This window comes from Aptenodytes patagonicus, chromosome 5 (genome assembly GCF_965638725.1).
Source record: "Aptenodytes patagonicus chromosome 5, bAptPat1.pri.cur, whole genome shotgun sequence".
Lineage (NCBI taxonomy): Eukaryota > Metazoa > Chordata > Aves > Sphenisciformes > Spheniscidae > Aptenodytes > Aptenodytes patagonicus.
In genome coordinates, this window is record NC_134953.1 from 76,900,837 (window position 1) to 76,928,537 (window position 27,701).

Consider the following 27,701-nt stretch of genomic DNA (forward strand, 5'->3'; position numbering starts at 1 on the left):
TACCTTTAAGAAAAAATATTTATTTATAAAAATACACTGGGATCAGTTTGAGAAGTGTGGCAATAAATACAGTTGAAGGAAGAAAAAGCATTTCTACATGGATATATTATGGCACAATAAAAGGTAAATGCACCATCAATCGTGGGACTTCTGTCGGCTCAAGACTTTGTACAAGCTCCCTTTTTAGTAAGACAGCTAAGAGTTTGGTCAGTGTTGATAATGGAATGAATACATAATCGCAAATGCATGCTTATGTCTAATGCAGGACTTACCATTAGCAAACAATACCTTAGAAACATAGTAATGATATTTAAATCACTAATGTGATGTCTTAGATTTAATTGGCAAAGACCACATTTAACTTTAAGCATGAAATTCTTTTATCTGGAAAACAGAAAAGCTGTAAATATGTAAAATGAAGGCTTAATGTGGTATGTAGATACCTACTTAAGTAGAGATTGTGAAAATGCATAGCTCCTTATTAGACGACCTGGCTGTACAAGAGCACTCCCCCTTTCACAGTATTCCTTTTACTTCATATGCAGTTATTGTTTATGCTGTAGACTACAACTGTTACAGCACTAAAGGCAACTAGACAGGGAAAGGGCAGAGAAAGGAAAAAGGAATGTATGTAAGGCAGTATTTCTTTAGGTACATTAAGCATAGTGTGTAGGAAAGACAGGTAACAATTCCACAAGGCTAGTTTCGTTCTTACTGAATAAAATAATGGACTAATACTGAACTTTTGATGCAAAGCTAATAATCAATGCCCTGGTCACTGTACTGACCATGGTAATCTCTTTGATAGTCATCTTGGTACTCTCCGTGATAGTCATCTGGGTATTCTGCCTGATAATCGCTATCGCTGATTTCTGACCCGTTAGTTCCTGTTCCTTGGCTGCCGTTATGAATGACAGGTTCTGTTGGTGCAGCACAGTACTTGGGGTCATACACTTGTCGTCCAAGCCCATACACACTCATTCCCTTCTGTGAAGCTACTTTGTTGGTACCCATTTGTAACGAAATAGTTGAGTTATCCACAGGTTGTAATATGTGCTTCTGATCGTAGATGTCTCTCCTGGTACCTGGTGCCAGCATACCAGCCTAATAAAACAGGATTGTAGAGGTTCAGTAAGAAGGTCAAGAGCTGTGATTACTAGATTTATGATTTCCAGTAAGGTGTGCTAGCTGTAGTGCTAGAAAGTAGAAATTAAAGTATAACAAAATATAGCACAGCGGCATGTGTTCACTAGTAGCTAAGTCACAGAAGAAAGTCCTGGCAGTTTACTTCCCTCTTTGAGAGAATATACCAAGTGTTTGGACTGAGGTAGTGCCCAGGAAGCAACTTCTTTTTTGCCTCTGTCTAGTTAGTACTTGAAATGAAGTTACTGTTTTCTTCTGGTATGACACAGCCAGCCGGAAATTCTAGAAGCGCCAGGTCATTTTTATGCCTTAAGATACTCAGCACAGAACACACTGGTTAGTGACAAGGCATTTAAGTTCTTCAATTACTGCATAAAAGCACAGCTGAACTGTACCCTCTCACTGCTGCCAGTTAGACTCTGCTACTGCACGCAACTCTCCGACTCGGCTATCCCACCGGGCTCTCCCAGGTTGAGAGTTGTATCTGCTCTGCGAGTGTCACACGCAGTCCTGCTTACCTGACTGGCTCCTTTGTTAGTGCCCATCTGTAGGCTAATCGTCGTCTGGTCAAATGGCTTATCAGTTTGCATTTTTGGATCGTAGAGGTGTCTTCTAGTTCCATAAGCAGTCATGCCTGCCTGACTGGCACACTTGTTGGTGCCCATCTTTATTGGGGGAAGGAAGAAGTGGACAGAAAAAGTGATTTTTATTTGTACAGCAAGCACAGTCGAAGGAAACAAATACGGTTGGTAACTGTGGTGGCTGACGGAAAAAGCAATTATGGTGCACGCTTTCCTCATGTAGCTTGACCGCTACCTGTAATAAATTACCCTTTCTCCATATTGAGCTTCAAAAGGAAAAATAAAGGCAACGGTCATCCGAAGGCACTTCAGTGACTGGCATTTGCCCAACTGCGCTGCAATTAGAATGGATGTATGCATCAAAATGTAATAAATAACTTTTACCCTGGACAGTAATGATTCAATTACACTGCCGCAACTTCTCTACCACAGGAATTTTAAGATTTTATGCCAGGTATTTTGGGTTTTGTGACTAGTAAGGAAAGTGGAGAGGAAAAAAAGCTTCTACCATATAAGGAGCTTTAGCTATCCAAAGACTCCTACTTTAAAACCACTTTAGAGGACAGAGATGATACTGCTAATATTGGCTGTTCCTTTCCTCCTTATCATTCTTATTGCAGACTTAAAACAAACAGAAAAACCTTCCAGGCAGTCACTTGAGCTTATAAAGCCAATCAACTGCTCACAAGAATTAAAACCTCATAGCTCCTTCCGTGATAAGAATATATTGTAATTCTGCAGCTGTTTTTGCATAAACAATGTATCAGTTAATCAAAACAAGAAAGTTGTTCTCAAATATAACAGATTAAGTGCAAACTTGAATTTCATACTTACCTGCAGGCCGATTACACTTTGACCAGCTTTTAGTTTTCCTGCATCAAAACTTCGTGCTTGTTTCTCTGCATATTTGACACCAATATCAATTGTAGTATGAAAACCTTTGGTTTTTGCCTATTTAGGGAGAGGGAAAATAGAGTATTCAGTGTTTAACGTATATTTTCTGCTACTGGAACACTGGCTTTATGGCCCTGACTCTGGGCTCTCAAGTGATGCCACAGGCAGGTTTATCTCTTATGAGAAACTCTGTGTCGGGGTGAGAGGAGGTAACAGTTCCCCCGTGCCACTTGAAGGTGGCACTCCAGAGCTACCCAAGTATCTTATCAGAAGGGTATCCTGCAGGGACTCGCGTTCTCCTGTGAGCCTCCCCAGTTCTGTGTATGCACACGCGGCTCCAGAGCAAGGCCATCTGCAGTCAAGAATCCGAACCCCGAGCCTTCCCTGGAGGCATGCCGTAGGACACAGCCCTCGGAAGCGCAACCTCTGCAGTATCTCAGACTCGCAGCAGTATCTCTCCCCTCCCGACAGGGGAGAGATGTTGTTGTTTTCTGTATTTACATGAGTGGTAAGGGTGCATCTGGACCGGCATGTGGATTTGTGCCAATTCCAGGGGTACAAATACTTACCAGACCTGCTAGTGCCACTAGAGTAGTCTGTACTTGAGTCATATTTCCATTTTCAAAAAGATCATTTGCTTCAAAAATATCATGTGGCTTCATGCCGTAGACTTGGATGGCTTTGATAAAATTCCCAATGTTCTCCAGCTAAACAGAAACAAAAAAGCCAGTTTTCTACTCAGTGTTTCAATTCAGAAACTAAGTAATTTTCAAGCTTTCTGGTGTTGGTTTGTTTTGCTTGTTTTAGGCAAGTTCTGTGCCTTGTGCTAACTGGACAAAACAGCTGGTGTGGTTAAGAGGGACCGGTAGGAAGTTTGACATTATTTTTTCATTAGTTTTAATATTGACTTCAGAAATCAATCTAAGGGTTTATCTAGCCTGGCATCTCTCCATCAGTGAGTATCATGTACTTTGTTAGAGGGGGCTTTGATGACAACACTGTCTCAACTCTGTCCCTTCCAAGAGAAATCCTAATCTAAAACCTGCTTCAAATTGGAAAATTTGACATAGTGTCCATGCTATTTGACTTCAGCAATTGATAATTTTGAGTCAAATAAGAACAGAGCTACGTGGACAGTAAGAACATCTAACTTAGTTTGAAGGTATTATCTTGCTCACCTCCTGGGACAAATTCAACCAAGCTTCTGGGGTTTATTAGCACTTTTTAGCACTGTGTGCTGTAGAAAATGGAAAGCGATATGGAGCACGAGGAGTAAGGACTGAATCTCACCTTTCCTTCTCAAGTCTTAGGTAGTAAAACTTTTTTTAAAAATAAAAATCCTCCACTGTCTTTAGAAGTGTTCAATGCCAGTAAAAACAAGAGGCTGACACAGCAGTGTTAAGCTAGACTCATCAACAGTAAAGGCAGTCAACTCTAACCAGCAACCCTTCCAATGCTTGTTCTAAAGGCATGTTGCCGTTGATAGTCCCGTGGCGGGGGGGAGTGCTAGATAGAGCACTCGTGAGAAATCAAATCTGGATATACTGAAAGAAAATACGTACTGTAGTTTGCACCATATTGTTTTCTGAGTTCTGTTACACAACCATTTCTTCTGAGACCGTTCGGGTCCTTTCCCTCCCCATCCTCTCCAGCTGCTTTCTCAGGAGGCCACTTCATACAGTGACCTCGAATGTCCAGGTACAGGCAAGCTGTTGACCTAACACCTTGCAGCACTGCCTGGATGGAAAACCACAGTTGTGATTTAATAAAAAAAGTTAACAGCTTTTTTTTTTTAACTTGGAAAAAGGCCTTGCTATGTGGCTCTCTGTTCTTCTTCCACCTGAAGTTTCACCTAACAGCTAAAGCGCTACTATTAAATACGTATGCTCAACTGCCATTTATGAGCCATCTCAGCTATAGTTGCTTTCTGTTAAATGCTGTTCATGTATGCAGTATCCTCAACTGTTGTGTACGTATCATATACAAAACTTGGTGCTATTAAGATTTAAGGTGTACCATATTCACAGCAAATTTGTTAATACAGAACAAAAGAACTGTTTGGGGGTTGGAGGGGTTAGAGGTGTAGTTTTGGGGGGTTTTTTGTTTTACCTGGTGCCAATTTAGTTTTGATTGATTAATTTTCTTCACTGATCCTGGCTGCAGCTTATTTATAAGCCTAGGGAGGTGAAAAAAAGGGAAATGCTTAAACAATAAATCTCATCCTTATACCATCTGTGCAGGCATTATATAATATTTTCACTCATGCTTTATTAGTTGCATTAGTTTCATCAAAATGGTTAATTTTTTGGTTTATACAGAGTGCCTAGCTCAGATCTCAGGTCTAACAAGTCTAACAGACCATAAGAATTTTTGTGTGCCATTTGATTACTATAGAAAAGAGCTTCACAGTTAAATTTAGAAATACTTAGAAATCTTTGCTAAAATATAAAGGAGATTTAAGTTTTCATTCTTCTCCACAATTTCAAAGAAGCTGTCTCCCACCCTACTGTCAGCTGTCTTTGACTATTATTGTTGATGTGTTTGAAGGGGAGTCTTCAGAAAGTCCCTCCTTAGTTCCTCAAAAGTGGAAAACTGCTAAAAATAAGGTTACTTAATAAATGCTTACTCGCATAAGATTATGCCATCTTTTAATCCCAGTTGAAAGTTTGCACCGATGCTCAGCCCTGTAACCTCTTCTATCCAGTTACGCAGATCTTCTTCTATCTGGGGGTCATATTTCAGGGCAATCTGTAACACAAGCAGTTAGAAAGTTACTTCACGAGAGAAAACGGCAACTCTTTCCCCCCCCAAATCTGTTTCAAAGAATATGCTATAGCATTTATCCAGTACTGTATTTTAAATATCAGCGTACAGATGTAAGTCTTTATCACTTTTACTATAATGTTTATGGCTTTACTAAATGTTTATTTGCAAACAGCGCTTTGAAGCACTTAACAGTTCTTCCTACTGTAAGAATCGCTGGAGCTTGTGAACAGTCTTTTGACAGCTGCGGAGGAATGATGACTTTTTTGGGGGGGGGAATTCTACCCAAGTTGTACTTTAGCAGGAAGTACAAAAGTGAAATAGTGTGTCATGAACACAAGAATTCTGCGTTGCCATGCCATCAGTGCTACTGCTCAGATGTAGATTTCTACATGGGAACTTTTATATAATAGATTTGAAGTTTTTCAGCCGAAGATTATGTTGGGTTTGCTTTTTTAGCTAGGTTACGATTAATGGAGATGACCTAGTAAGTTTTCCCCTTGTCGCTACAACACTAAGAGTTATCTTGCTGGGCATTCTGGGGGTTGTGTGTGTGGCTCTTGTAAACTTAAGCTTTAGTATGCCTGCTATTTCTCTTTTCTTTGGCCCTGCTGGAAGACTCTGATGGAATAAACTGTGATCTCATGTCTTAATTGCAAAGTTACTGCAGTGTTACTTTAGAGAGGGAAAACCTGCAACGGTCTTTGAAGTTAAAGGCATCAAACAGGCCCAGAGTTGTTAGCAAGGTGACTTAAAATTCCTTTTCCAGACGTTCGGACTTCGCTACTCGGTGTGTCAGTTTATGCTGCAGTCACTAGAAATCAATCCATGTGAATGGAATGCTTAAAACCGGTAAACTTCAACGATGTTGGCAGCTAGCGGGGCCCACGCTCCACTCTCTGCCCTTTGTTCCCCTCCCCTGAAGAGAGTGAAAAGCAGGTCAAACTTCCTTCAGCCTAAACCTGTTACTTTTGCAATACTCCTCAATGTTGGCGAGTTGGAGAAAAGGGATTATATCATTGAAAGCATTGCTCCTTTTTCCGCAAACAAAACAAGTTATCTGAGCACAAGATTTTATGGCGTAAATACACTGCACTAATGCGGAGGTTGGCAACACTTTCCCACCTTTGTTAGAAGTTGTCCCGCATGGGTCAGCGAGCAAGATGGGGAATGAGGGAGCTACCGTGAGAAACCTGACAGGCAAGCACGGAATGCACTCGCAGTGTTTCTTAACTAATGGAAAATCAGCTCAGCTCCTACCAGTTACTTACAAATTCCTAACAAGAAACTCATGTAAAGCCATTCACATTCAGATCAAAATGTAAATTTCAGACTTTTTACGTACAGTCTTATCTGGCCTTACTGGGCTGAAGTCTATTAGCAGCTATTTATACTGCATGAGATTATAATTCCAACCTATCTGAATTACTTGGATAGAGGCAATTGCTACATTTCAGCTAGCGTTAGTAATCCCCAACTCCAAACTAAAAATTACAGTATCCTGTTCTCTATTTTTCTTCTAAGGGGAATGGAAAATTCCTGTATCTCTAGCTTTACTTCAAATACTTGCCTGAGTAATACTTATTTTCCTTAGACTATTTGTAATAGTGGTGCTATGGTGCCTTAGTTACAGATCAGGATAACGGACTAACCCATTCTCTTATTCAGATCTTGGTTAAGGTGTAAAATTTTGTGCGATATTCTGCACAAGATGACAAGTACCTCCGTGCTTAGACCAGTGCTGGTCTCAAATAATCAAGATTCTTCCTTTTTTCTTCAATGAAAAAAGGGTTAAGTTCAGGTAATACTGCCTAGTGTGAGGAAAATGTCATGACTACTTTTTTGGTTTTGTTGTTTGTTTTTGTTTTTTTAATCACACCTTTTGGATAGTAGATAGCTAAGATGAGAAGCAGACTAGAAAAGCTACCTGAAGTTCACAGCTCCATAGAGGAAGCTGCTGTGAGGCAGCGCAGCCACAGCCTTAATTTATAGTGATGGCAGTAATAGTAAAGGGTGGGTAGCCCCTTTTCTGAGGGGCTACCAGAAAGGTTAACATTTTCAAAATGGTCTATGAGGAAGTTGGTTATCATCTTTCTCCTTCCTAACCTGGTGATTAGCTTGCGAACTACTCTTCATGGCTATTTTTATGTCCTATGGAAACAAGGCTTATGTGATTGCAGCCTTAATTTGTCTCCCCCGGAACATTTGGCAGAACTCAACCAGCTTGTTCAAACTTACAGAAGAGCAGTGGTCTTGGACGTGACTGAGTCAGTTATTTCATGTGAAAGTATGTATTTGTGCAGAGGAGAAAGATCCCAAAACACCCCCAGAAGAATGAAACATAGCATTGTACTCTTATTACACATTGCAGAACATACAGAGATCGTCCAAAAGTGATCTTACCCACAAAACCTTAAGTTATGTGTACAAACGAGACATACAATAGATAATATATTTCTGTATACCAGTTCAAAAGAAAAAACAGGATTTGTAGAAAGGCCAGAACTTGCTATGTTCTGATATTCCAGTCAGAAGACAGCAGACAACTTGGGCTGGTTGGTTGTATGTTGACAGTTCATACTACATTAAAATCACTGTTCTAACATGCGTGTGGGTACAGAGAGGGGTTTAAGCTAATCTCTTCCACAATTCTTTAGTTAGTTAGAAATGTAACGAATGTTATGCTTTCTGAAAATTCTGGCAGTTTCTGTTTCAGTGTAGCTTAAAGAAAATGCTAAGTCATAGTTTAGCCATCCTGCAGTTGGAATTGTCTGGAATGCAACTGAAATTGTCTTTCTAAGACTTATTTTTCTACAACTTAATTTATTTTTAAGTACTGGTAACCACTTTTTTTCTTTTTTTAAGAGGAAATTAAGTCTGTGATCATGCTATCAAGAGACACATTTTGAAGATCAGACTCTTTCTCCTCCCTCCCCACATTAAAAAAAAAAGAGTAAATATGGGAGCCAGTAAGAGTGAGAACCCTAAAGAATTCTGCAAGTGTGGCTATTTTAATCTTTCTTGGCAAGCATAAAAAGGAAAAAAATGGCAAAAATTTTCCTTATTTAATACTAAGTGCATTCCATATTTGAGATTACAACTGAGCTGAATATTAAATTGCTACCCCCGTTGCTTGGGGAACTTAGAAGTAATGGATGGAATTTTATCACTTCTCCTGAAAAATATTTACTTTATGTTGGAGTACTTTCACATGTGTTCAAATCTTCAGTTTTTCAAGAGGTTTTGAAGTGTCTTGGGGTATCAGTACAGTGCTTATCTAGAGATAGGAAATAAAATATGCTTATACACATGAGGAAACTTGTCTTATTGCCACTAAAAGCATTACTAAATCTGCTGATGTTCTGAATTGTCTTTGCTACTGTACAGTTTGACTTAAATATGGTAAAGTTTTTGTTTTGATTTTTGAAATGGTGGGAAACTAGGTTATAAAAAGTGAAGTGTGGCGATAGTTTCTTTGAAAATTATACTCAATTATCTGAAAAGCTAAAGACATAAACTTAAGAATCTGGTTTTAAACATGTGACAAGAAGGGGTTAAACAGGGAGGGTGACAGGTCAGGTACCACCAGAAGCAAGGGATTACGCTTACTTCAAATTCTTAGCTCTTTTATTCCCGATGGCACAACCAAAAGTTATGTAACACTAAGCTAGTGAATACTTCATATTTTCCACATCTACCAGAGTTGTTCCAGTTTTCCTTTGATTGCTATCTACCAGGGGAAGTTGGAAGCTTTGATATAAATTAAAAAATTCTATGGCTTTTTCCATTACTACTAATCAACATGCCAACATTTGATCCTTTTTAAGTACTGAGCTTTCATGTAAGATACTTAAATCTTACCAGTCCACAGCAAAAGAAAACATCATCTACTGAAGATTTAAAGTGGTAGCTAAGCAGCTTCATTCAAAGTATTTGTCATAGGTGCCATGAAAAAAGCTACAGTTTCAGAACACTGTAGAAAAGATTCAATTGTAGCAATGGATATAAAGATTTTATGGAAGCTTAAAACCAGATAGCGGGAAGCCAACTGCTAATTTCTTTACTTTGTTCTGACAAATCTTGAAAGGTACATAAAGTTGTAAATGCTACTCTTTGTATCTCTGAAGCGTCAACAAAGGTTTAATAGTTAGAAATATCTTTGAAAGGAAACTAAAGTTTATACAAGTGGTCAAAATTATAGGTGATCTAGGGTTGTGGGAGGAAAAGAGTAGGTGTTACTTGCCTATTACAAGCTCTTGACTGCTAGTAAAGTTCGTAATATGAAAGAGTTGTCTTTGTATTCAGTATAGAAAAAGCTACACGAAATTTGATGATTAACTGAAAGGCAATCTTTTGAATAATTGTAAGTACAAATTTAATAGTTCTACTACAAGTAGTCTTCTGAAGACTGACAGTACATATCGCCTTGCTACTGTAAGTCACAAGTAAGAGGAGGCTGCAGAAAAATTAGGTTCATATATTACTGTCCTTTTGGACTGGCTTCAAATTTGATAAAAAAAATTCACCTACTCATTTTCAACTACAGCTGTATAAAATACCAACTTGAGTTAGTTACAACTCTGCAAAATACTCTAGTTGTATCTGAATTTGTAAGGAAGGAGGCAGAAATCTGGAAAACTCCATGCTATAAGAGAACATTTTGAGCTTGAAACTCTTTAATACCAGTTAATATCACATTAAACTTGACTTTTTCCTGAGCTTCACACACATTCATGCAATTTTAACGTATGGACACATTTTGTGTCCTTACGTTTTGTAAGGACACAAATTTAAGTTTATCAGGAACTAAAATGTCTCAGATGCTTATGCTGCTAAACAGTGTCTGTCCTGTACAGCCAGGATAAAAGACTGCCTCATTAATGATGCAGAAGAAGCAGCAAAACCCAGTTATACTAATACCAGGATTTCAGCTAAAAATCTTTTTTTTCAGTATAGTAAACTTCTACTACAGGAAAATTAAAGTAAACGCTTCTTCTCTATTACCTAAAACTGATGCACTTCAATTGTAGGGCTGGCATCGTGTTGTGTTGTCGTTGAGTGGAAGGAGGGAGGGGGTAGAACTTGAGGCACCAAGAAGTCAGTTCTTCCTCTTGCTAGGCAATTCCTGTTCTAAATGCCAAGTTTCATCTTTGAATGTCAGATGCAGATAATGACTAGCAGGTGGTGTGATACACATACATTTATGCCAATGTATGCCTAAGGCTAGAATCATTGGGTTAAACTTGATTCCTCTGGCAACTTCACACCCAATTCTCACATCTTGTTCTGTTCAGGTAGGACTTTACTGTTTGGGCGTACTGTTTGGACTTTACTCTTACAGCGTAAAAACCCTCCCTCCATCTGTAGTACAAGAACAGCAGTCATCACTGTTTTTATCAAGTGTATGGATTCTTGGAAACAAATGAAGTTATGTTGGCCAACTTCAAGGGACATAGACAGATCATGAAAGTTACTCAGTGTGCCTGCAGCATGCTAAGTTTGAGTGATGATGTTAACCAGTATTTCACACCATAAATGATATCATACGGACTTTCAGTTGTCCTTTTACACTAATCTTTTCCAAATTACACAGTACACACTGTACACTAAGGGCTACATGTATGCCAAATCTCCAGTTTAAGAGTTCAGCTGTCTATATTGCTGCTATTCTGGAAAAATACCGTAACGGTATCTCAAGAAAGAGTTTAAGCACACTGCATAGCTTTTTACAAGTCGCTGGGACTAACAAACAGGAAAATTAGTAAGGTAAAAAGCAGGTATAAGAGACATAACTTTCGAAGTTATCCATCATGACACAACAGCTCGCAATTCTTAGTTCTGATGAAACTTTTGGCTAAAGCATTGGGCTTTATGCCCCCACAGCAGGGGTCAAATGTTTAATGTGCAGCATGCTAAATTTAAAGTACTAGTAAGCATTTGAAGAAACTGCTCTCTGGTCAAAAGTTTTAACAATAAAAGCATGTGCTTGTCAAAGTGAGTGAACAACTCTATCACAGGAACTGTGTTTGTCAACAAAACCTAAGACTTACTTTGCTGCACTTTGATATGTATATAGGTTGTATGTTGCTGTTTTCCAAGGTAAATAAAGCACAGGGCCATGTACAGACAGCAAAATAGCCAGGACTTCACTCCAAGATAGTATATGAAGAGGTTAACTGCATACTTTTTCACCAAAGTGAATAGAAAAATAAAGCAAGCCGTAAGTTTTAGATGTTAATATTCTTCATAGGGAGAAATTTGGTGTGGCCCATATCCTTGCTTAAAGTGACACAAAATTACTAATTTTTCAGTCAAAAAAAGATCAAGTAGAGAAAGCTTACTGGATTTCTAATAAGCGTGGGAGCATATTCATCTCATACTGAATTTAATCCAGGTCTAGCCAGGGGTTTTTAATATTAATTTTACACATTTAGGTCATAAACTACTGAAAGCAAATAAAGATAACTAAATGAAAACTCCAGCTTTTAAGACCTAAAATTGTACAGTTTAAGTTTCAAGCAGCAATTTGTTCCTATATCAACTTTTCAATTTTTATCAATTTGGAACGGAGTGAAACTGAATTCTTATGGTTTCGGTGGTGCCTACAAATATCCTTTGCATTGAAGTAAATACTACCCTCAGGAGCGATTTGTCTTGCAGAGACCAAAGACACCAATGCTGACACTTCTTTATCATTTGCTTGGCACTAGTTTGTGATGAGATCTTTCTCCTCCCCTTTTTAAGGCTTTATGATGGTATGGGGAAAGATGAAAGCATAATTTATCTCCTGGTCAAGGCAGAGGCTCTCGGAAGCCCTTATTCCTCAGAAGTGGGAGTGAGACAGACTACACAGCCAGTCCCAAATTATTCTCCAGAACTCCAGCTACTGGCACCTGAGCTGCCCCGTTCTGTTCATCGCCTGCTCTTCCAGAACAGAGTTCTGAATCTCACATCTAAAATTTATACAGCAAAATGTCTGGGACAAAAAAGTGTTAAGAGCTTACTGGTTATGCAAACGACCAAGAAAAAGGCACAGAACAGTAAGCGTTCTTCTCGTAAGCAGGAAGAAAGGTTTTCTAGATTTTTTTTTTTAATTACACAACTGAGTTAAAACTTTCTGGTTAAAATTCTATGGTGTAAATAGATTACTGTACACATCTAATCTTCAGCTTCAGAGGTGAGGGAGAGTGACAAGGACATACATCAATATTTTTCTGCAGAACAGTTCTAGTTGTCTACCAACAGAATAGTTACTTAGTCGTAGAATAAATAAATAGCGTACCCTTGAAGTTGAGACAGAGAACCTAAGACAGTGGGGAAAATACAAGGTTTTGATTTTTTACTGGAAGTGGGTGAGAGGAGGGAGTGACAGGGTACCAAGGCTATTGTCAAGTGGAGCTTCTTGCCATTTGAGCTACCAACCCAATGACCTTTCATCATAAGGACAAATTAAAATTCCCTGTTAATTTCATATATGTTGACCAGTACAGGATGCAAAAGCAAATGTCAAAGGAGGCATATTTGTGCAGGAGAAACCCAAAGGCAAAGAGAATGTAAAAATCCAGATGAAAACCAAAGACTAAAGTACTTAAAAACTGAAAGCCACCATTAAGTATGCTCTGGTATTTGAACGTGTGGGGTTTTTTTCCTGTCATTATGGACTGTTGCACAGAAAGGCAGAGAACACACTGTGTTGATGCTAATATTGAAAGATCTCACTATATCCCACTATGCTACTTAGCACAAAAATTTTACAGCTGTATGCATTTTGCTTAATATTCAACAGTGGGTTTTTTGTTATGTGTAGCATAATTGATAACTTGCCAACATCTCACTGTTTTCTCTGTAAATCAAAATTTAGGCTACAATCTTTAAAGGAGGGATGGATGAGCATTAATCCAAAATTCCTGGCGCTCTTCCCATAGGCACCAGTTTAAACTCTGTGAAGTAAGGACAAGTCATGCCTCAAAGTTTCCAAGTCATCTTACAAGTAAGATACCTGTAGTCACGCATGGCGTTTGCTGCCAGATCAGCAGGCTGGAAGAACTAAGTGTCCTACTCCCTGGCTGTCCAGTATGATTTTGTGAGAGCTTGCAAACTATTCAAGAAGCAAACACCACCATCTCTTCCCTCAGAGTGCGCTAACGACTCGGATGTATGCCTGCCCTTGGACCGAATACTGGTTCCCTCTCATTCTCTGCAGCTGTACTACTGCAACACTCTCTCCCATTCACATCTGTTCGCAGAGTTTTTCTCACATTTCTTGTTCTTATCATTTCTTGTCAGAGTCACGGTTTTCTGGCTTGTAACTCCAATTCTGCTTAGTCATCAGCTTCCACTTTCAACTGCAGCGCCTTCTGGGCCTGCCACCATACATTATACTTCTTGGTATCGAGTCCCTTTGCACTGTATCTTTAGTCTGTATTGCTGAATAGTTTAAATTTCTTTGCAGAACATCGTTTCAGTAATATTCCCTACCTATTATTTGAAATCATTGCTGTTTTCATTTAAAAAAAAAAACACTGGGATATAAAGTTTTTTCTCAGCTAAGACAGTGTCGATCCAACCCGGTGCACAAAAGCCTGTTACTCCCTGAGACGAACAGATTCTCTGTGCTTTGAAACCCGCCCCCAGTATGACTGGCTTGAGCTCTGGTATGACCCAGCAAATCTGGGCAGGCTCCAAAATCACCAGCAGTGATGTCTTCTGAAACAACGTGCTGAGTGCTGCACTGAAAATATTGGTAACCTGCTGTACCGACAGACTTCAGTGATATCTAGTTGCTCTTGTTTGGGGGGGGGGGGGGGGGGAGAAATATAATAGAACAATCTGGTGCACAAACAGCAAAAACCCCCAAAAATCTGAAAACCTAGTTTTCCTAGTAGTAACCCAGGAAGCATCTCCTGAGACAACTTCTACTGTGACTCTGGTGGAACGGTAGTTCTCAAAGGCTAGACTGAGCCTGCAAACAGAAATAGTAACATCAGTGACCACTATATCTTTCTGAGAGTACTTGTCTAACCTATTGCTGCTACAGCAATCCAGGAAATTATATATTCTTTCAAGTTTACTTATTTTTCTCCTCCAACAGAGCAGCTTTTAAAATACATCATGTTACAAGCAAACTGTATTGTGATTCTGTAGCCCTTCCCCAAGGCCCAACTGTGTTGACAAGTCTTCCAACTTCACCTTCCAAACAGGACACAAAATCTGATTATTTCAGTCTGAGTCTCTCTCCAGACATTTTTTCTTCTTTTCAAACCCTCCTTGCTTACCAACAACAGAGGGATTGTGTTTTGCAGCAGCAAGTGGCTAATTAGTAACTCAAACATACCCCTCAAAAAAGTTAGCTGAAGAAAACTGCAGTCTGTCGATGCAAGCTTTGCTAAATGTTACTCAAAATGCACATTCCCTCTGCCTCTCCAGCGAAGGCACAGTCCGTGCTGCATTTTCTCATACCTTTTTCAAAGGTAAACCTCAAGACTCTGCTGCTTTCACACCTCTTTTGCCCCCACCCAGTAAGCTCAGACACTTGACTGTTCACTGCCACTGCCGAGCCAGGCAAAGGCTTGCCTGAAAAATGATCCAGATGACATGGCAGGCCCTGAGGTAACGGGCATTTCCCGGTTAACAGTGCTCAGTGTTTCCCACCAACTGCTCTGACTGTATTTGGTCGCCTGTCAGCCTGCTCCCGTTTCATTCCGTGAACTCACGTTAGCTGAACAGGCTAACTGAGGTGCCTGTGATAAGTATTCCTAAGGAAAATATAGATTTCTCTCATTCTTACCACCACTTCATCCTTGCACAAAATGATTCAATCTGTATTTTTTGTAATTCAGGTGAAAAAGGAGATTTCTTGAAGTTCCTTAGCTTCTACTAGATAGCAAAGTCTGCCTAGAGTCATCTTTCATACAGGTAGTAGATCAAAATCTCTGAATTCACACACAGCACATTTTTTTCTCGTTGAGGTAGTTTTCCCCATATCCAGTTTCCTTAGCAGAAGTACAAGAAATGCAGGTTTTGCATCCTAAGCTTTAGAAGATCTTGCCTATCAGCTGCTTCATGCTATTGTTTTGCTTTACTGCCACCAAAAAAATTGGAAGAATGAATTCAGCACAAAGAATGAAACATAATAATCTGCTTCTGCTGCTCCTTGCCCTCTACCACCTCACCCCCTTCCTGGGTCTATCTCTGACAGGTTAAAGGTCAGTAGGTGATAAACAATGTGAACTATATTCCAGGAAACATCCAAAAATATTTTGCATATGGCCACCCAGGCAAGTTGTGCTTTAACCACATAATGATATGCTGCTTATAACCATTTCTGACAATTAATGTGATATTTTAAGTGATGACCATAAACACATTAGAAAACGTTTACTTAATTTTGTAGTAATATCCATCTTTAAAGGCCTACAATTGAAATTTAGAAGATTACTGCAGAAAGTCTAAGAAAAGTAAGACAGAGTATTGGAAATTTACATAGTTCCTACAGGCAGCTCTATATAAATCATAAAATCTGTATAGCAGACAGCTGGACATTTTTTTTAAAAAAGCTTACGATTAGATGAACTTTTAGCTCAACTTTTTATTTAATGAAAATGTAGTTTAAGTTATGTACGAATCGAGCCATAAGCCTGCTATACTGAAGTTTATAATGAGTACAAAGGTAAGTACTACTGTTAAAGTAGGAAAGACAAGTCAAACCCCTAAGTAAGAGGTTCTGGTTAAACGCCCTGCAGGAACTTCGAAACCAACATTCTTCAGCAGTTAAGCAAGTGGAGGAAGAACAGTTAGCACTGCCAGGGGTGGGTAGGGGATGCACATACACACCGCATCCAAAACTCTGGATACCACAAGGTAAGTTGTAGTCTCACTACGCAGCACACCTGAATTCACTGTAGGCTTGACATACACAAGCAGCACTATGCGTGGGCAATGCTGTATTGCAAATGAAGTGTGAGAGAGGTCTCAATCCTCAATTATTTAAGGTTCCATTATTCTTCTGTAGAACAAAACGCTCGGGTGCCCTGACTGAACTCTAACCTTGTTAGTTATGTTTTGTTCCAGTTATTTTCCATCCATTCAAAGACCGGTTCTTTATTTCTGATGTTTAATCTCACAGCTTTTTTTTTAATTCTTTTTATTAAAACCTGCTAGATTCTTTCAAATAGAAGTACCCTTCCATATCACAAACACTTTCATACCATCCTTTATTAATGATAAAGGATGCTATCAAGACAGACCATAGGAAAAAGGCAGTAGTCTTTATTTTCTTAGAAAGTTACTTGTACTTTTATTAGGGCATGATTAATACAATGATGTCAGCAAGGTAAGGGGACAGCTTCTTGCAAAAATAAGCAAAGAACATTTAGTCTTGGAACACTAGGTATGTGTCTGAACTACATATGCTTCATTGATTTAACACTGTATTGACTTTCAGATACGACATATAACACGGCTTCAAATTGATCCCACGCAGTGTTATAAAGTTAACGAAAGCAGTAGCAGCTCAGCCTGGTCGGGCGGTGGGAATCTCAACAGGAGCCACAGTACAGGTCCTGCTCCGGCACATCCTTCTGCTTGGTGTGTGCTGGCCTGAGCTCTGAGCTCCATCTGTGCTCAGCACAGAAGGGAAATGTTCTGGTGGGGCCCCCGTTAGCAGCAAGGCAAGAGCTGGCTTTCACCATGAACATTTGAATATTACCAAATCCCTTCCCAAATGCAGGTGTCTGTCATGCCTTACCTTTTGCTAGCAAGGCTTCTAGTGTTTAGTCAATTGGTTAGGGACAACAGAAAAATACTTTTCAATTAAGTTACTCTTACTCAAGCAAAACCAGGAATACCAAGATAATGCTCTCTGTCTATAAATAAGAGGCTGTAGTAGTGGAAATATCAACAAGAAAGCAGTATGACAGGAGAGGTTTCTTAGCAGGAAAGCAAAGTAAGGTTTTTATAGTAGTAATGCCCGGTTTTACTCTGGGAACAGCCATGGTCCAAACATGCAAAGCAGGGTAGGAAGACTTGTTTAGAATCCATCTATAATTCAGCCAGCTAGGACTTGATGTGGTAGATCAGATCCCAGCTTCATGAAAGCATTTCAGAACAGCAAGGAAATGCAGAAATACTTAGTTTTTGCCCAAATCTGGGAAAAGACTTGGTGTTGGAGTCCTGCAGGGTGTATGCACAAGGCACGTACAGTTTCACTTTACTATACCTCTTAAGGATTACTCTAACTAAAAGGATGTCTGCCTAAATAAAGTCCTCGAGAAAAATCCTGTTTAGACCCCAGAAGACCAGGTCAAGACTTGGAAGGGAAGCAGCAAAGGCATCAAAAGGTTAAAGTCCGGTCTCCAGGAGGGAGCCAGGATCAGTGACCAGAGGCAGTTCAGACTCCCAAGGCTTAAAGCATGCTTGGCCCAGCTGCTGGGGCTGGGTAAGGCAGTTTGGTGAGAGTCCAAGCAGGGCACTAGACCGTAGCTGTGACAGCAGCACCTCATGCCTCGCTGTAATGGTCTTCTCTTACTGCCGGCTCCTCCAGTGTGACTAACGCCTTCAAGTCTTTGTAATCTATACATCCAGAATCGTATCTGCTTCAGGTAAGAGATGGTTTTATATAAGCAACAAGAAGTTTAATTCTGTCTCCCGTCCTAATATCTACTAAACTCTGCACTGGTTTAAGGAGCGGGGGGGGGGGGAGTTTGAGGGATTTTTTTTTTTGTTTGGTCCTTTTTTTTTTAAAGGAAAAGAAACCCCAAACATAGAACTACCACCTGAAGAAAGTCAAAACTGTCTTTGAGAAAAACACTGTAATTCAATCCTGCTAAACAGAAACAACAGCATAAGTTACTCTGAGGCATTACTGCAAAACCAAAAATATTTTACCCAAGAGAGAGCATTTGCTGCTGAATATAGCTATACAAGTTAACAGTTGTTTAGAATCAGATACTTAAAAAAAGCATTTTTAAGTAAAAGAGTCCCTCTTAAAGAAAAAAAGAAGGATTTTCACATGATCTCACTTAGAAAAAATCTGTTTCAAATTGCCCTACGTGTCCTGGCCTCAAGCCCGTTTTTACTGAAGGCCTTTCCTGTACAGTTCCATAGGGGATGGGAATCTCTACAAAGTTTGCCTTAAAAGGATGTGTCAGATGCACAGTGTATATGGTGTTACGTAGCTACAGAAGCTAACAAAATTCTGGGTACAGAGAAGTTTCTATCCTTTATTCTCCAAGGCAAATTATAAATTATTTGGAGGTAAGAAAAAGCCTCCAAATTAACGTTCTTACAAAAAAAAGCTGAGGCAAGGGAAGAAAAAACCCCACTGACATGCCATTATCCCAAAACAATGCATGCATCCATCCATCTATCTTTTTAAGGGTATTGACTCAGCAACAGGAATGTAATAGGTATTTTTCTCTAAATTTTAAACTAAGTCTAACTCTGAAACCACACAAAAAGCACATTCATCTGTACATTTTAAACAAGCAAGCAATACTGCAATGCAAATTAAACTTCTTATTTTCTGAGACTACTAATCCCATTTAATTATCATGACTCTGTCAAACTCTATTTGCTTTCTTCAGAGGTGTTCTGGCCCTAGGAGGTACACTGTGAGCTTGCACGTAAAGGATGTGAGACTTGATGCCTATCCCACACCCTTAAGCATTAACCTCAACAAGTTTTATGTTTTTCTATCACCAGTAAAAGTTTATTAATCCACCAGAAATGAGGTCACTATAATACATTTTATAAATCCACAGAAAGTGCTTTCAATTTGAAAGTGCAGACAGTGTTGTTCCTAGGGTAAAACATAACAAAAGTTTGCCACAAGTTTACTTAGGCACCATGCTTTGCTGGGGGCTGCACTGTTGGTTTCTATCTGTGCTGTCCTTATGCACGCACAGGAGCAGACTGGTCTAGTGCTCCACCTCTGCTTTGATGTTCACGAGGCAGCGGTAGCTAATCCCGGCTACACCATGCCATTAATCAGCTTCCTCCTAGAAAAGAATGGTGTGAGCCAAGAGACAGAACTGGAAATTACATCCCTCCACAGGGCTTAACATGGGGCCACGATACATGTCTCACAGTTCAAGAATGGCTGTGCGCTGTTCCAAGTGACAGTTTTGAGACACATGAGGATGCCAAAAGACAACTGTCAACTTGGCAATGACATGTCAAGGTTTACTGGGGATTTAAACCATTGAGAAAAAGAAATTAACTCCTGTGTCAGTGGTTCACAGCAACAACTGCCAGAAGTCAGTAGGGTAGCTGCTTGCACAGGCTTGTTTCATTTCACCTACTTGGGGGCTACCGAACAATGAAACTGGATACAGGGTATACCTGCCTAGTGGGGGTTGTGCCAGGGCTCCCGAAGGCAAGTCCCCTTGTTCGTGGGCTTGGGCAAGCGCACGGAACAGGCAACGCTTGGCTGACAAATGCAGGAGGCTTTAAGCAGATGGCAGGGACGCTAACATCCAAGTTGCTGGCAAGGGAAGCATTGCCGTGGCAAATTACTTGCTTCTGCTTATCATAAAAAGAGATGGATCATAGGTATGAACTGTCAACTCAATGCTACACAGGTTGCACCACCATTAGTTTGTACCTGTTAGTAGGTCTACTTATTACTTCTGTAGTATTAAAACTTCTATTGAAGTAGCCACAAAATTGGAAACCTATACCCGATAGGTGCTCAGGAGAGCAGACCTGTCCTGAAATAGTAACAGTAGAAGAGGAAAATGGATTAGACACGTCAAGACAGACAGACCAGACGCACTGAGGTAGACAGTAAAGGATGAAGATGAATGGAGACACTGCAGTTAAGATTCTCCACTGCTGGAATACCTTCCTCCTCTAAAAAAAAAAAAATTAACCAAAACACGGAGCTATTGATTGGAGCTACTGCATTAATACCACTTCTCAATCAATATGAGAAGTCTTCACACATGGGATCTTACACTAGGAGAATACAAATTAATAGGTTACTACAGCTTAATAAAGATAGTGTTTCACTGGGTTTCTTTAAAAAAAAAAAAAATCCTCTGCAAAATTTCCAGCAAAAGGCTGAACTCATGTTTCAGCAATTGAGGTGGCAAACACTTTCTCAGTAGCGTAAGAGGTTTCTGCCCAGAAAAGAAACACCGCATGATTTGGAAGTGGAGGGAAGCATGCAGCAGGACCATCTTCTAGGAAGTGTTGTTGAACCCGAGTTACTGAAAGTCAATAATGTCCGTCAAGGTAAAACTAAGCATCAGAAAGCAGTAACCAGCCAGGATACTGTAAATAAGTTGGAGAATTCTCATCATTTGGTTGCTGATACATAAAAAAAAAAAGCAGTTTAAGACAGAGTGACAAAATACAAGTTTTCATTGTTTGTATCACTAATGTGTTTTAAGTGATACATGTAGTTATTGTGCCAAGCATTGATTGACTGCAAATTTAGCTATGGAATTATTCCACTGTCATATTTATGTTTTGTGGGCAGTTTTGCTGTTGACTCAGTTATCAAAACTGTACCATTAAGTACCGTTCTCTTACGTTGAATGCATTCTGTGCATCTAGTTGACAGATTTCTTGACTAAAGCTGTAGCAGAAGTTTTCACTCAGCATTTCATTCATCTCTGTGTATTACAATTATAAAGGAGGTTTGGGAACAGCTATTAAAAAAAAAAATAGGATGCTTGAAGATTAACACACAGATTTCTGGAAGACAATAAATAAAAAAGACAAAGTTATGAAGTCGTTCATTTGGACTGCAGAGCTGTTACTAAAGCCCAGATCCAGCTGGAAAAAATTCCAGTTCTTTGGAAAAAATACAGAAATTGGACACAAAGAGAAAAGTTTCAATGCTATGCATGTTGAAACTGGTATTTAGCTAGTAAATGTTAACTTCAAGAGCTATGATCAACTATCAGAAACCATGAATTAATTGGAGCAAACTGAAGTTCAATGCTTGATCTTGTAAAAACCCTTCTGCTACTTCCTCTGAAATCTCCTTTGTAAAATCTCAGTGTATACATTTCTATTATAATATTTCTGACAGTTAGAATCAAAATAATGGATTTTTTAATTTATTCTCCATGCAACAAACTTACGATTGGTATCATGGAAAAGGTCACACAAGCTGAGTTTATTTTAAACTAAACACCTGAATTTAATTTAAAACTTGTAAATTAAAGATGCTACTTGTTCAAAAGCTATGTAGACTTCTACGTACAAGGCAATTGGGAATGCAGAAATCCTACGCTGTCAGTTATCATCACAGAAGATAGCCACCTGTACTCTCAAAGCATAAGTTCTCGTTGCCTTTATCCAGTACAGTTTTCATTTTTATTACATCCTTTTAGACAACATTAATAGAAATACTTTCTCACCAGCAAACATTCTTACATAAGGGTCATAAAATTCGGTGAGGTTTGCTAAAGGAAAATAGCCTACAGGAAGTGTGGAAGGGTAAAACAAGTATATAGTAGGAACAGTTACGCTTTAAAAAGGAAAAGGGTGTTATTACTGTTTTGAAAGGAGGGGTGAGAAAGAGGAAGGAGAGGGCCTAACAGTCCAACTACAGGCAGCTAAAACTTCATCTAGCTATTAAATCACTAATTAAAAAATCTGAAAGTTAATGATTCGAATCTGGTTCCCAGTTAAAAACATTCATAAAAGGGTCATTTCTGGACAAAGAAATTAAATCTGTTTATTTGGCCCGTAGCTATTGAAATACAGTACAAGAATTTTCTCCTCAGCAGTTTCAGAAGGAACACAATAATCACACCTAGGACTTGTTAGTATTATTCCCCACAGACTTCATTTCTTCTTCATTAACTCATATTTGTCCTCGAGAAGGAAAGCAGGAAGTACTACTGCCCTCCTGCACACTTGCAAAACAGGAGATATTTTGTTTACAGGCTTCATTTGTCTACCAGCCTCCAGTTTAAAAAGTTGGCTTCCCTTCCCTGTCCGTATCACCAGTGCTTGACCTTTCAGGGTGGCAGCTGCGGGGACAGACTAACTCACCTCAGTGACTCTGCCGTCTTTAAAAAGTTTGGAAAATGGTACTGACCAGTGCTGGCTTCCTGCGGGAGGGATGGCTTGGAAGAAAGGGCAGAGCCTAGAGTCAAGACACAGGATAACCAAATGCTATGCAGAGTTTGACTCCCCACACAGACTGTATTTCTGCCCATCTTCCTTTCACATGGAGATGAAACTGGCAGCGTATCAAATGCAAGAGGGGGGAGAAGATAAATGCCTGCCCGATACAAATACCATTTCCATGGGAAGGGTGGAGTCACTAGGAAGCAGCTGAATGAACTGGAACCTCTCCTCCCGCCTGGCGTTCCTGTTTGCTCCGCACCTTATGCAGCGAGACAGTGGAGCAAAAGCTTCTGCTAATTTCTTACCTACCTCAGTTGTAAATCAGAGACAAATATAACATTAGTTTGTAGCTTTATCTTATTGCATCATCATCTCAAGCTACGCGAACCTCATGTACCGCAGAAACTCTCCCATTGCTTAAGAAGAAAATTATTTATTGCCTGCAGAAGAAACTATCCATTTCAATCAGCTTAAAGGGCTCCTCACGGAATAGTTGTTTTGGATCAAGTATCTTCTGTGATCTCAAGTAAACAGGGAATCAGCTTCAAAGGGATTACACTAGTTTGACTACCTACACGTTTCTCATGCAGACAAGTTTCCTTACAGCTGGGAACCAGTACACAAATTCCATCCTTTCTTTGTAGGAACGAGGAAAAGAGATCCGTAACAGAGACCAGACACCTTATCAGTGTGAACTAAGGTAAGGAGCAAAACAAGCGAAGGGTGGAGCCTCAAAAGGACAAAAAAAAAAAAGAAAGAAAAAGCCCTAAACACCAAACTAAACAGATTTTAAGACGGAATCTTGAACATCAATTAAACGGAATTCTTATAAAGCATCAAGACGTGTTATATTCATCTCTTCAAATACCACAGCAAACAAAAGGTCTCTCTGAACACTAATACAATGCCAAATGAGAATGCCAAATGGGAAAATAAGAGACTTTTCTGCCCAGCACAGCTGGGCCCTCAGGCAGCATAGCTATCAACACATCTGTTTTCTGCAGAAAAACACTGCTTGGGGATTAGCGCTGAAAATTTCAAGCGAGGGCATCTAACATTCACCGTCATTCAACAGGGAGGTACCACAGCTACTTACAAACATTACACCAACGCCACATTAAAAAAAAAAAAGCAACATAACACAGTAGTTTGCACGAAGGTCAGTGTTTTAGAAAGCATGACTAATACCAGTACCAAAAAATGGTCCAAGAGTTGGAAACTGGATGTTGTTCTTCAAATCTTTATGAGACAGAAGGATCTGGAAAAAGAAATCTCTGATCTTTACAGAGACATTATTCTCTGAACCTCTAGAATTATACAGAGGACACATATCTAATGCACAGACCTATGCAAGATACTAGATAGGAGGTATGCAATATATCTGTCTGTAACATAATTGCTTTGAAATTTGATCTCTTACAGTAAAAGCAACAGTCTCAAAGTTCAAAGCTGTATCTTTTGCTGGAGTTTTTGTTGTTGTTTTTTTTGTTCGCTTGGTTTTTTTTAAGGGACATGAGTTCATTTGTCTTTGGCGCATCTGGATAATTTTTTATGGCGCTGCTGCACTGACATTTCCAAGGACTGCAGCAGAAGCCCGCACACAAGTAAACCGAAGCTGCCACAGAACATCCATCCCTCTGCAATATTTGCACTGAAGAAAGCGGAGAAAGTCAGTGAAATGACAGACGCTCAGCAAGATAAAGTAGAAGGCCGTTTGCATAAAGGCGTGAAATACACCAGTTTCAAACCCTCTGTTAACGCACAGGCTTGGAACGGTTCCTCTCCGGAGGCCCTAAGGAAGCTGATGACAATAAGAAACCGAAAGAAAGAACAAAGACCTTCTTCCCATCTTGTCCCCATAAAGGGATCACTGTTAAGCCTATATGATTCTGTCAATTTTTTTTTAAAGCAGAAGAGCATTTATTTTCTTCCTAATTCACATGCAATAATACACAACATATGTTTTATTGTCTTTTTCTTTTTAGACTGTAACGGTGTAGGTAAATCACCAAGTTCAGATGTTGGACGCAATCACTCTGGAAGACATTTGGTTACATGATGTCATCAAACTTTGCTGCAGAACCCCACAACCATCCTGAGAAAGCCAATGCGGGGGGGGGGAAGGTGTATTTTGTAGAGTTTCCAACATATTAACTTAGACTTTCTGCATAAATTACAACGTTTAAAGCGAACTACTTTTCTCCCTCCTCCCCTTCCTACTCAGCCAGAAGTAAAACAGGATTTGGGGATTTGCTGAAGCCTGAAACCAGACACGTGTGCGAGATAACCAGTTATTAAATACCACGTTTAGAATTTAAGCCTGCGAATAAAGACACGGAGCACCAACTTATCCCTAGGTGTTTACCGGTGCAGTTTTTATTGCAAAGGCTTTTCCTCTTACCGGGTAATGGTTCGCTGCCAGGTAACAGTCTGTGTAACAGGACACTAACATACGCACCTTTTGTTCCACAGAACGTGAGAAAAATCAAAGACAAGTCAGAGCAACTCAGAAAAACAATGCACAAAAGGCGCACGCCTCTCCGGCAGCAGAGGCCCGGCCGCGGTGACTCTTTTGCCGTTTTAAACCGGAGCACCGGGCGCTGTGACAAGCCCCCGTCACGGCTTCAACCCCCTCGGTGCTCTCCCCTCCTCCCTCCCCGCTCGAGGCGCTCACCAGCGGGGAGGAGAGTTCCGGGAAGGCCCGGCCGGGGACCCCCCCCGAGCTCCCGCTCCCGCTCCCCCCCCCCCCCGAGGCGCGGGGCCGGGCGCCCCCGCGCGCCTTTGTGTGTGCCCCCGCCGGGCGGGGCGGGGCGGGGCGGGGCCGGGCAGACAATGCGCGGTCTGTGCGGGGGCCCGCGCCGATTGGCCGCGCGCCGCCCGTGCCCATGATGTCATGCGGCTGGAATGCGCCGCGCGGGGGGCCGGGACGCGCCGCGCGTCTCATCTGCGCCGCGCCGCTCCGCTCCGCTCGGCCCGGGCCGGCTGCGCCCTGCCCCGGCGGGGCCGGCACTGCCCGCCGACCCGACCCGACCCGCTCCGCTCCGCCGGCCGCGGCACGGGTTTGGGACGGCTGCGGGTCCGAGCGCCGCTCCCCGCCCGGTGCCGCCGAGAGGAGAGGGGACGGGACAGCGCCCGCGGCGGCGAGCGGGACGTCCCGTGCCAGGGCCGCCGGCGCGGGCAGGTGCAGCCCGGGCGGCGGCGCGACACCGCGGCGCCGCACGCGGGTCCGCCCGGCGCTGACAACTCTCCGGTCCCCGCCGCGGCAGCAAGTTTCCCGAGCGGCGCCGCGAAGGACAGCGCCGTCCCGGGGCCGGCGGCGGGAGCATCCTTCCCCTGCCGCCACCGCGCGGGGCGGGCGGGGACCCCCGGAGGCAGCGAAGCCCCGCGTCGCGCCCCGTCCCGCCCCGCCTCCGCCGGCCCGGCGCAGACAAAGCCCCCCGCCGCCGCCGCCCGTACCTTGTTCTTGACCTCGGCGGAGAGCCCATAGGAGGGCCCCTTGTTGAAGTGGGTCATGTCGGCGGTCTCCCCGCTGCCTGGGGGCGCTGGTCGCAGGCGCTGGCGGCTCCGGGCTGAGGCGAGAGTCCGCCCGCGGCCGCGGAAAGTTCTAGTCCCTCCCTCGCGGCCCGGCCCCGCGGCCGTTGGAGCCGCCCGCGCGCCAATCGGGGCGCGGGGCCGCGGCGGCCCCTCCCGGCCCGCCTGGGGAGGGGGCGCGCGGCAGCGGGGGAGGGGCGCCCGCCCCGCCTGGCCCCGCCCCTCCCGCCGGGTGCCGCCCGGGGCGGGCCGGGCCGGGCCGGGGGGAACGTCAGCGGGAAAGAATCCGCCGCCACCGCGGGCCGCCGCGGGGAAGCGCCGCCGGGAGCTGCCGCGGAATGCGCCGCCGCCGCCGCGGGTTCCTACCGCGGGCGGGGGGGGGGGGTGTGGGGGGGTGTGTGTCTCGGTGAGGGACCGGCGGCCCCGGCCCGGCGCTGCCCTGCCGCTGACGACGGACCCCCGCCCCCGGCTGGCGAACTGCCGGTAGGCGGTGGGAAGCCGCCGCCGGGCCGGGATGTGACAGCACTGGCAAAGCAGCCGGGGAGCCGGGGGGAGGGCGGCGGTGGCGGCTCTCCGTCGCGGGGTGATGCCTTGCCTCAGGCCCTTCCCGGAGGGTGCGAGACCGGGGGCTCCCACCCGCCGCCGGAGAGGAGGGCTCGGAGAGCCCGGCCCGAGGGGTGACCGGCCGCGGGAAGGGCTGACCGGCCGCGGGAAGGGCTGACCGCTGGCAGAGGCCGTAGCCGCTCAGGCAGACGGCTCTCTTGCACTGCGCGATGGCTTGAACTACTGTTGAAATCCCTTTGAAAGGTTACAGAATCACGGGAAACTTCGAAAAACGCTGGGAGAGAGCGCAAAGGGGGGAGGAAAAAGGCGCACAAGCCGTCGCAGTGAGATGAAGGTGGAGGAGGACGGTGGGGCTCGTCTGGAGCTCATCGTTCCTCTGCACCGTCTGCCACGGGCGTGAATCCCTGCGAGAGCCAGCGCCTCTGCGTTTCGGTGCGGGGTCGCTCCTTTTCCCCCGCTGCGTTAAGGCACTAACGAACCAACGCAGGGCTGTGCCGGCTACCGCCGGGGCAGGCGGCCGGCCTGCTCTGCAGCGAGAGCCCCGTCCCTCTTTGGGAAAGCGCAGGGCGTACGTAAGGTTTGCGTGCTGGGCATGCCAGTGGGATTACACCGGATCCAGCCCGGGGAGCGTTGGGCCACGGCTGGCTTCGGCGCTGAAGCCGCTCTTGAAAGAGAGTACAGATTCAACACTTGGTTCATGGAGTGAAGTACCGACCCGAAAAGACAGAACTGTGCCTCCCTTCGGTGCTACTCTAACCCTGGGCGTACAAAGTGACCTTTCAAATACAGTTAAATTTTAACGAGTTGGAAAAACCAAAATAATAATCAGAAGGTGATGCGCTGATAGGACTAGTTGGGTAAGGAACAGCGGTCTGTAAGACTGGCTGCCGGAGCTGTGGCCCACCTAGCCACCTACTTGGTATCCCCCAGAAGTAACCGGTCTGCGCTCCCATTTCATAGCAAAAATTCGGGGCTAAGCGTCTGGTCTAACTCCGGTTGAAACCGACGGGGCTCTTTCAGAAGGCTTGCGGTGGGAGCCCCGTCGGGCTGTAATCGTCCTGAGGGAATCGCGGGGCGGCCGGGAGGTTGTTTTATACCGTGGTGCTGTGGATCAGCTCAGCTTAAACCGCTCCACCG

General features: G+C 42.8%; 1 protein-coding gene across 1 annotated transcript; it reads right to left on the reverse strand.

Moving 5' to 3' along the window:
- Positions 1-26,101, reverse strand: CNN3 (calponin 3). The gene is made up of 7 exons (XM_076337785.1): positions 25,926-26,101; positions 5,245-5,366; positions 4,728-4,794; positions 3,188-3,325; positions 2,559-2,675; positions 1,662-1,808; positions 1-1,104 (listed from the first exon to the last, which is right to left on the reverse strand). The coding sequence occupies exons 1-7, from the start codon at positions 25,980-25,982 to the stop codon at positions 757-759; spliced, it is 996 nt and encodes a 331-aa protein (XP_076193900.1). The 5' UTR covers positions 25,983-26,101; the 3' UTR covers positions 1-756.
- Positions 26,102-27,701: the final 1,600 nt, after the last annotated feature.